Below are 10,093 nucleotides of genomic sequence, written 5' to 3'. Positions count from 1 at the left end.
GCTTTAGAGAAACCTTCGAGCAGGCGGCTTGAGGAAGTAGAGAGCTTACTAGAACACCAGGGGGTTGGATGGACTGGACCCTGGGCCAACTGAAATCAACATTTGCTGGGAAAAAGAAAGTCAGAACTGGAAGAAAAATCCATTCCTGACTTCCGGACACTCCAAACACAAGGCTGGTAGCAGCCAAACTAGCCACCGGCCCACCTGCTGGAGCACTGGCTACAGCTCAGACAGTACCTGCTAAGTCCCCAAATGGCAGCCACAGCAAGAGACACTCTCTGTGGCCAATGACTTTAAATAAATTCACCTTCCCCAGACCAGAACTGCCAAAGGGGAAGCCCCGTTCTGTGCGCAGTCCTTAAAAAGGGAAGGAAGGGAGGGAGGGAGGGAGGAAGGGAGGGACGGAGAACAAATTCACATGAGAACCATACGTCCAGGCAGCTGTACAGATGAGGCTGTTGGAAAGTGACGACCGCTGCGTTTTACTTCAGTTTTACCATGAGTCAGGGAGATCCTCCTTTGCTCTGAATAAATCCTCATTAAGATGAGAGAGATGTCTAGACACCTTTAATCCAGAAAATCCCTCCTTCTGAAAGGAAATCATCCTCTACTTGGTAGGGATATCAAAAGGCAGTTGTAAGGTGATACAAAAAGCATGGATTTGGGCATCAGACAGATCTATGTTCAAAACCCAAGTCTGGTACTTACTAAATACCTTTGTTCTGGGAAAGTCAGAATGCCTCTGAGTCAGATTTTCTAATTACAAATGGGGTGTTGTTAGGATTACAATTTCATTCAGTATTCACTGAGACCCTCCCAGGAGCCAAAAACTGTGCTCGGACCCACACAAAGCAATGAATAAGATGAGGCTCTTGCCTTGGGAGAGGCCATATTCTAGCATGGGATGGATAGCACAGAGCCACAGTGCAGGTATCTGGCTTGTGTAGTAGAATCTGCATTGCAGAATCATCAAGCATGGGGCAAAGCAGCTGTGCTGGAGAGCAGGGGAGTGAGGGAGAGTTCACGGAGGAACAGTGTTGAGCTTGTCTCAAAGGACGACTTAGGGCCTTTTGGTAGACCAGATGCCACTGGTATTCCAGGCAGTGGCACCTGCAAGGGCAAAGCCATGTACGTACAGGGGGAAGAAATGGTCAAAACAGTGGGAGGTGACAGCAGAGGGGGAGGGGTGGGCACACAAGGAGATGAGGAGGGTCTCATTTGTTGAACTCAAGCATCTGTGCTTTCCTGCACCAACAAGCTCTATCTTGTCTTATTCACAAAGGCTTTGAGGGAGCCAAGTGTGAACTCTATTCAAAGGTCACTGAAGAGTGACATTGGTATCCAGAGAAAACTCTAATTCTAAAAGGTACATGCACCCCAATGTTCAAAGCAGCACTATTTACAATAGCTAAGGCATGGAAGCAACCTAAGTGTTCATGGACAGATGAATGGATAAAGAAGATGTGGCATGTATATACAGTGGAATACTATTCAGCCATAAAAAAGAATGAAACAATGCCATTTGCAGCAACATGGATGGACCTAGAGATTATCATACTAAGTGAAGTAAGTCAGACAGAGAAAGACAAATACATATGATATCACTCATATGTGGAATCTAAAAGAAAATGATACAAATGAACTTATTTACAAAACAGAAACACTCTCAGACATAGAAAACAAACTTATGGTTACCAAAGGGGAAAGGGGGAAGGGATAAATTAGGAGCTTGGGATTAAATTATACACTACTATATATAAAATAGATAAACAACAAGGATCTACTGTATAGCACAGGGAACTATATTCAATATCTTGTAATAACCTATAATGGAAAAGAATCTTTAAAAAGAATATATATATATATATATATATATATATATATATATATATATATATATATGAATCACTTTGCTGTACACCAGAAACTAACACAATATTGTCAATCAACTATACTTCAATAAAAAAATTTTTTAAAGAGTAATATTGAAGTAACACAATTAGTCATGAAGTTTATTAAAGTGTCTGAAATTAGCAAGTGCTCAACACATCCTGGTTTCCTCCTATGCACTGAGATGGCAAACATTTCATTTTCTGGGTGTTACCATCTTCTCAGAATTTAATGTGATTTACTGTCTCAACATCGCCTGTAGAGGGCAGGAGTAGAGAGAGGGGTCACGTCAAAGAAGGTCATCAAGCTTGAATGGAGCCATCGCCACAGGCAGGGGAGGGGTAAGGGAAATGACCAAGCAAGCTGCTATACAAGAAACCCCTGGATCCTGTGGCTTTGGCAAGATAGAAGGGCATTTTTCTTCCATGTAACAGTCCAGGAAGGGTGGATAGGATCTGCACCACGAGGTCCCTCAGGGACCCAGGCCCTTATCTTCAATCTTGGGCCTGAAGCTGCTGCATTTCCACATATACATTTAACCAAAGAACAGGGAAGTTGAGGAAGTTTGGGGCAAACTGCTTGAGGTTGGAGGTACTTCCACTCACATCCTATTGGCCTGAACTTAGTTGCATGAGCACATGTATGTTGAGTTGGGTGCCACCAGGCTGTCCAAGCAACAGCTAGGAAAGTAAGACTCAAGTTCAAAAACTTGCAGGGGGTAGGGGTGGGGTCCCCTGGTTCTTACGGAGCCTGGAACCCCCCGTCTTCTCACAAAATGCCCCGGAGGTTAATAAAGGTGTTGTTGTCAAATCATAATAACACGGCCCTGGGTTGCAGTCACTGCTTAGCTGCTTGCCAGCTGCCAAGACCTTGTGCACGTCACTCACTTGACCTCTCTGAGACTTTCCTCCTCTGTAAAAATAGGTTATGACGACAATGATGGCAATTTAAATAAAATACAAAAGGCGCCTGGCTGATGGTAAGTCTAATGAATGCTGCCTTCCCTTCCTTGTCAATAGAGGTGATTGAATCTCTGAGTGAGACTAGGATTCACTGAAAAAGTCTGGGGGGTCACTAGAGTCTTTCCGTCAGGGGGACCTCACTGGAGCTGGGAGTTACAGTACATGGTCACAATCATAAGCAGACAGAAGTCACAGAAGCAAATAAAGCACTCCATCTTTCAAGCAACATCACTGAGCACCCAGGGACCTGGGTTCAGCTTAGGTCAGTGAGGCCAGGAGGGAAAAGGACTGGCATCGGAGGTGGAAAGTTTGGGTTCAGTTCCAATTCTGCCACCCAATGGTTAAGTGGCCTCAGGAGAGTCCCTGGAGCTCTCTAAACTTCAATTACTTTATTAATAGATGACAATAATGATACTTACTGCCATGGAGGATGGAGCCCTCAAAACAAGATTAGCGCCCTTATAAGAAGAGACCAGAGAACTTGCTCTCTCTCTCTCTCTCTCTCTCCCTCCCACGTGAGGACACAGAAAGAATGCAGCTGCCTGCACACCAGGAAGAGGGCTTTCACGATGAAAGGAATCTGCCAGCACCCTGACCTTGGACTTGCAGCCTCCAGAACTGTGAGAAATAAATGTCTGTTATCTAAGCCTGCCAGCCTATGGTATTTTGTTTTAGCAGCCCAAGCAGACTAAGACAACTTACTTTGTTGGGATAGTGGATGAGCTGCTGAAAAGGTAAGTAAGGTGCCTAAATCAGAGTTGGCCCATAGTAGGTGCTCAATATATAGGAACGATGGTTTCATCATCACAATTAATTCCATCATCATTTTTATCAGGTAACCCCTGCCCTCAAGGAGCTCACTGTCTGGTAGGGGAAACAGATATGGAAAACAATGCCTGGCATAATAACAGAAGCATGTGCAGGCACTGCGGCAGCCCTGGAGGTTTCAGAAATAAGGGGATCTTCCCCCAGGAATAAAGTTGGACTCACACCAAAAGCCATGTAGGCTCTTCTGCTGCACCAGGCACTCTGGTACAGTTGAGCCTGGAGCAGGGGCTCCCAGGCAGGTGAGTGGAGCTGCCAAATGCATCCTGCCCCTTGGCCTCACAACTAGCTGGGTACCGCTCTCCGCAGACACAGCAGGCACGGAAAAGCCGGCCATCTCCCGAGTTGTGGTACACGATGGCACCCTTCTGGGTGCACAAGCTGTCCCCGTCCTGATGCCAGAAACATAGCTGTGGCAATGTCATATGGAGATGGGTTTCGCCCCCCGCCCTCCCTCTCCACTATGCCTGGCAAAAAGTTAACTGCGCTTTATTTCACTTCAGGTCCATATGGCGCCTCAATTTCTGATCAGAGGTATTACAAATTACAGTCTGTCTCTGCAGAACATTAAAGTAGGCTCATTTCTTTTTCTGTGTCAACACGTTTGTTTCAATTGTTTGAGAGAATAGGCTAGATGGCCTTCTCATCCTTCGAAGATAATTTCTTTTCTCTGCTCCCCAGTGACAGGACCTCGGTTAAGATGTTCACCTCCCCTCCCTACTCCATGTCCCTCCCATGATTTAATCTGCCCAGGGCAGGCAGGTTGTTTTGCAATTAAAGTTTGCCATCTAACCATTGGAAGAGAGATTAATTAAGGAAGAAAGGATTTTCTCTCTTTCTTGTGTGTTCAAATGCTTCTTTCATAAGAGGAATCAATGGAAATCAAAATAAAGGACTGGAAACTGGGTCCCTTGAACCTCCCCTCGCCACACCACTCCCCAGGTGTCCGCAATCAAGCCCTAAGGCACGTGGGTCTTTGGCAGTCTTTCCCCCATAGCCCCGGTCAGATACCCTCAGAGAAATCAATTGGGCGCCCCTGTGGGGATGAGATGGACAGAAGGAAACTTAAATGGGATTTTTATAAATTTCAATACTAGCACAAAACAGAAGCAGGACAGCTTTATTGATTTAAACATTAAAATAACATGTGCTTTCTTTGCATTTTCCCAGAGGTGATAATGTTTCTTATTTTTAATCTAGATTGAAATCTCGGAGACTTTCCACAAGCCTCTTGTGGTGATTACCAAAGATTAGTAATAACATGTCTAATTAGTGTAGGAAGACATAAAAATCAATGGCAGTGTGAAATGTTATACTGACTGGCAGCGCTCAGAGGAGAGCTGGCATGTGTCTCCAGAGATGGGGCAGCACCTGGCAGCCCCCATCTCAGCTCCAAGCCCCAGGAGTGGGCTTACGCCCATCCCGAAGGAAGCTGAGGGCTTTGCAGAGGCTTTCCACGTTCCCAGGTCCCCTTTGTGTGAGCTTCTGATGTCTTTGTTGGAGGAAACAATAAAAAGGGAGCATGATTCATTGGCAGGGGGGCCAGCCAATTCAGTGAGCATCCTGATTCCCAGTTCTGCCTCTCAGCGCAATTCAACAATATTTACCAAGCACCTACCCCCCCACCATGCCCAGGGAGCAACGGAGGAAAGACCCAGCCCCTGTTCTCCACAAGGTCCTGATCCACTGAGCAAAGGAGGGTCCTATGGATGATGGAGCCCTGTGTGCCCCCTCTCAGGCTCAGAACTCAGGAAGAAATTCCCAGGTTTGTTCAGTTCCATCTGGGCAGGAGGTAAGGGTCCCCTTTCCATGCCACACAAGACAGCCATACCTCCACCCACTGTCCAACTCATCCTCTAAGACCCTTTCCCTCTTCATCTCATGGCCTCCCATGGTCTCTTCCCCAAGGCCCAGGGTCACCCAGGCCAGACAACAGGAAACAGCCCTGCAAACTCTCCAGGGAGAATCTTCCTGCCACACCCAAGAAGGTATTTTCTCAGAGTCTCTGTTTCTGCTTCACCATATGTCTCTGAGTGGGGGAGACAGAGGGAGGGAAAGACACCTAGGATGTACAGATACAAACACATGGATTATAGATTACAGATACAGCTCACCATTCAAGTCATGCTAATAACTTAACACACTGTCCTAAGATGTATAATGAAGGGCCTCAGAAACACGGATGAAAGAGAGGTTAAGAGCTTGGAGATGGGCCTCGAAGGATGCAGAGGTGGGAAATGGTAAGGCTCATGAGAAGCACATGTACAGGGGCAGAAGCATCAGAATGAGTGGGGAGGGAGAGTGAGGGATCCATGTGGATCCCTCCCCTCACACCTCATCCACCACCATCGCCCTCTGACCCCAAGACCAGGGCACCTCTCTACCAGGACCACCAAAAGCCAACCAATGGGCAGATATTCCCAGGGGTCTCTCCCAGCCTGGGAGATTATGCAGGACAGAGTGACAATGACGACACCATGTGGCCCTAAGAAGGAACAGCAGTCTCTGACAATCCTGAATGTGGATGTGGGGTTAAACCAAGTCCATTTTGGATTGTGATGCTCAAAAAAGTCAAGATTGGGACAAGCTTCAGAGAGAGATACAAACTTCCTGGAAATAAGGCATGTTGGCTCTTAAGCAGTTGCATGGGAAAATAAGACCTACGTCTTCACTTGCACTTGGAGTTTGGGAAGCTATTCATGCTGGTTCACGAAGGGTAGGGGTGTGGAGCCTGGGCAAGTTGCAAAGGGCAGTGAATGTCACTATGGAAAGTTCACCGTTTAAATTTTAATTTATTTTTTAACTTTGAATTTTGAAATAAATTCAGACTTTTCTAAAAAGCTTCAGCAATAGTACAAATAATCCCCATATACCTTCATCTGCCCTCCCCTAATATTAATATCTTATGCAACCACAGTACAATGATCTAAATCAGGGAATCCAAATTGACACATGCTATGAATTAATCTACAGACCTTATTCAAACTTCTCCAAGTGTTTTACTCATGTTCTTTTTCTGATCCAGGACCCTGTGCTGGATCCCATATTGTATTTAGTTGTTATGTCTCCTCCAGTTCCAGACTGTTCTCAGGCTTTGTCTTTTATGACCTTGATATTTTTGAAGAGTATTGGCTAGTTATTTTGTAGAATGTTCCCAAATTTGGATTTTTCTGAGGCCCCCTCGTGTCTAAATTCAGTATCTTTCAGCAAAAGGACCACAGATGTGAATGAGGATGCCCTAGTTGGTACATCAGATCAGAACACACCTGATGTCATTATGTATCTCACCCCAGTAAGCTTAACTTTGGTCACTTGATAAATTGGAAACTTCTGGCTTCACTGTAAAGTTACTGCTCTTCCCTTTGTAATTAGTAAGTATCTTGGAAGGAGATACCTTGAGATTACGTGAATACCCTGCTTCTCATCATGCACTTTACCCATTCATTTTACCATCCTTTGGTTATTTTTGCCTGAAGCAATTATTACTGTGGAGTGTGCCTGTGTTCCCTCCTTCTACCTTTGATAATTAGAATTCTACTGTAAGAATTCACTTTCCCTCCTCTTCAGTTTGTGTATTTAATGATCTACTAATGGATGCCAGTGTGGGCTCCTGGATATTGGTTTTATTCCATGTATTATAATCTATTTCTATCATTTCTTTCATTGCTCAGCTTGTTTCAGATTTGGTCCCTGGGAGCTCCTTCAAGCTGGTTCCTGTGTCCTTTTGACATGACCCTGTTGTTTTATTTAAAGCAATTTCTTACTTGTTGGCACTAAGATATTCTGGGCTCATCTTGTGCTTTTCCTACCCCAGCCTTGAACCAGCCACTCGCTGATGCTTTTACATCCGATAACAAGTCATCACTAGTAGTGTGGAAGCACCCTGAAAACACACCCTGTGGTATATGTTATAATATCTCCCTCTGCACCAGCATAGAGCCCAAGCTTTGATCACTTATTTGCTCAATAAATTACTGGTTATTGAGTGAAATAGAATTTGTCGCACCTATTCCTTGGTCTGGCAAGAATGCACCAGCCCTTACCAGGCGCTAGGCCCTGTGATGGTTGTTAAGATAGAGGTTAACCAAGCCCAAATCCCCCTTCCAAGAGCTCAGAAGCAAGTGGGGAAACAGGAAGCCAGTATAGCCAGAGGACAGCACGTGCTCAAACAAGGCACCAAAGACCACAGATATCATATCCCAAAGGAGATCCAAGGCACATGCAGAATTTACCAAAGAGCGATCTAAATTTTAGGAGTTTAACAACTCCTAAACCTCTCACTCATACCAAGGGTTAAGAGTTGGAGATTAGGGAGGACTTTTGAAGACAGCTTCTTGGGAGAAAGCTATGCTAAGTCCCAACCCCAGCCCTACCTCCAAGGGGAAGGGACGCTATCTCCTAACCCAAGCCTGATGTCAGAGACTTCAAGGAAAGGAGATTAAGAAAGGATTTTTAGAACCAGCTGCTGTGCTGTTAATCCCAGCCCCTACCAAAGGAGAGGGTTGGGGCGGGGGGGGGGTGTCTATACTTCACCTTGAGCTTCAAGAAGGGGGCTATGGGGTTTCAACAGAAGCCACCAAAGCACTTAATACATATCCCCTAAATTGGAAGACATAAAGGGCTGGTGTCTGTTTCCTACCTGAGAAATACAAAGGGTGAGAGATGAGTGAGCCAGTCCCTGATCGACAAACCTAGGAAACGTGGTGACAGTCGGGTTCTTTCTCTGCCGAAAGAGCATACAGGACAAAACATACAGGCATCTCCCATGGACCAGGTCGGGTTTTAGATCCTATCCTACAGAGCCACTTAGAGACGCAATAGACCTCCACAGAAAGACCTAGAGGCACCCCTGGAAGTATAGAGGTCACATAAAGAGTAAGCAACAGGACCCAGGAAGATGCATCACTCACATCAAAGGAACTATAGCTGAGAGGTCCTCAGAAATCAGATTAGGGTCTCTGAAGATGCAAAAACCCCACAAAAGTGCCCCCCAGAGAAAGACCCCCTTAAACCTCCTCAGGGACAGAAAATGTGACATCACAGCCCTCAAGTTCCAGGCACCCAGGCTGTGCGGCTCCCCCCTTACCTCCTCTTCCTCCTCAGACCCCAACCATGCAGGGGTCAGGAGGTGGTAGTAGAAGGATCAGGAGGGCCAGGAGGAAAAGCAAGAAGAAGGGAAAGAGAGGAGACGACACCCACCTCGTCCCCGGATTTCCTGTCTGCACCAGGCTCAACATAGAAGCGTGGGTTTGATCGACTTTAATTCAGGTTGTGACCTTTGATTATCATGTGGGACTGGGATTCTGTTTTATAAATTAGAGTGACCATGAGAGTGTTTCCTCCCTACCTGGCCCAGAGGTCATCGACTGGCAGGGAAAGAGCTAGCCCCACAGAACAGGGAGGCAAACATAAAGTTGCGTTAGGATCACAGCCCATGATCTGTATGATTTAAACAAATCCTTCAAAGGATGCAGGAACAAAGCACTGTTAATAGCCCAAAAGGAGAACTTTAAACAAACCATTAATTTCTGGGTGCCTCAGTGTCCTCGTCCAAAAGCAAAAAGAAAGGAAGAAATTAGGATCCTAAGAGCCTTCGGAAGATAACAAGGAGGACGGGGTATCCAGGACTACCGAATCCACGCTCTGGGTGAGGCCTCTTACCTACATCACCTTATTTAATCTGTGCCTAAACACAGAGAAATGTGGTGGGATGCCAAATAAAGCTGGATAAAAGAAAACCATCTGTCTCAGAGGATGCCTCCACACCAGAAATCTTCATATGTGGCTCGGCTGATAGAAAAAGAGAAACAGCTTTCCGACGGTGACGACCTCCCCACGAGAACATGCCTCTCGCAAAGGATCTCCTTCATCCCTCTCCAGATGAGGAGAAGAGGAAACACAAGAAGAAGCGCCTGGTGCAGAGCCCCAATTCCTATTTCATGGATGTGAAATGCCCAGGATGCTATAAAATCACCACCGTCTTTAGCCACACACAGACAGTAGTTTTGTGTGTTGGCTGCTCTACCGTTCTCTGCCAGCCTACAGGAGGATAAGCAAGGCTTACAGAAGGGTGCTCCTTCAGATGGAAGCAGCACTAAAAGCCCCTGGAATCAAGATGAATGGGAAACCATCCTAATAAACACATTTTGGATAAAAAAAAAAAAAAGAAAGAAAAAGAGAAACAAAAACTCAAAACTCCTGAATTCAATCAGCTTTCTCTCTCTCTCTCTCTCTCTCTCTCTCTCCCCTCCTCTCCCTCTCCCTCTCCCTCTCTCTTCTTTCAGGAGCACTTTTCACCACCAGACAATATTTCCCTTTTAAGTTCAGATATGTGCTTTTAAAGCTTTACAAAACGTGTGGCGGGAGCTTCCTTTTCCTGGAAGGTGGACTATTCCCAGGGCCCACAGTCCCCTGCA

General features: G+C 45.8%; 1 protein-coding gene across 1 annotated transcript; it reads left to right on the top strand.

Moving 5' to 3' along the window:
- The first annotated feature begins 9,494 nt into the window (after positions 1 to 9,494).
- On the top strand, positions 9,495 to 9,831 carry LOC309817428 (small ribosomal subunit protein eS27-like). Its single transcript, XM_082645754.1, has one exon. The coding sequence runs from the start codon at positions 9,521 to 9,523 to the stop codon at positions 9,728 to 9,730; it is 210 nt and encodes a 69-aa protein (XP_082501880.1). The 5' UTR covers positions 9,495 to 9,520; the 3' UTR covers positions 9,731 to 9,831.
- Positions 9,832 to 10,093: the final 262 nt, after the last annotated feature.

The sequence above is a fragment of the Mesoplodon mirus genome (genome assembly GCF_964341445.2).
Source record: "Mesoplodon mirus genome assembly, chromosome: 15".
Classification (NCBI taxonomy): Eukaryota; Metazoa; Chordata; class Mammalia; order Artiodactyla; family Ziphiidae; genus Mesoplodon; species Mesoplodon mirus.
The sequence above is the reverse complement of the archived record's forward strand: the minus strand, read 5'-3'. Positions and strand labels throughout refer to the sequence as shown.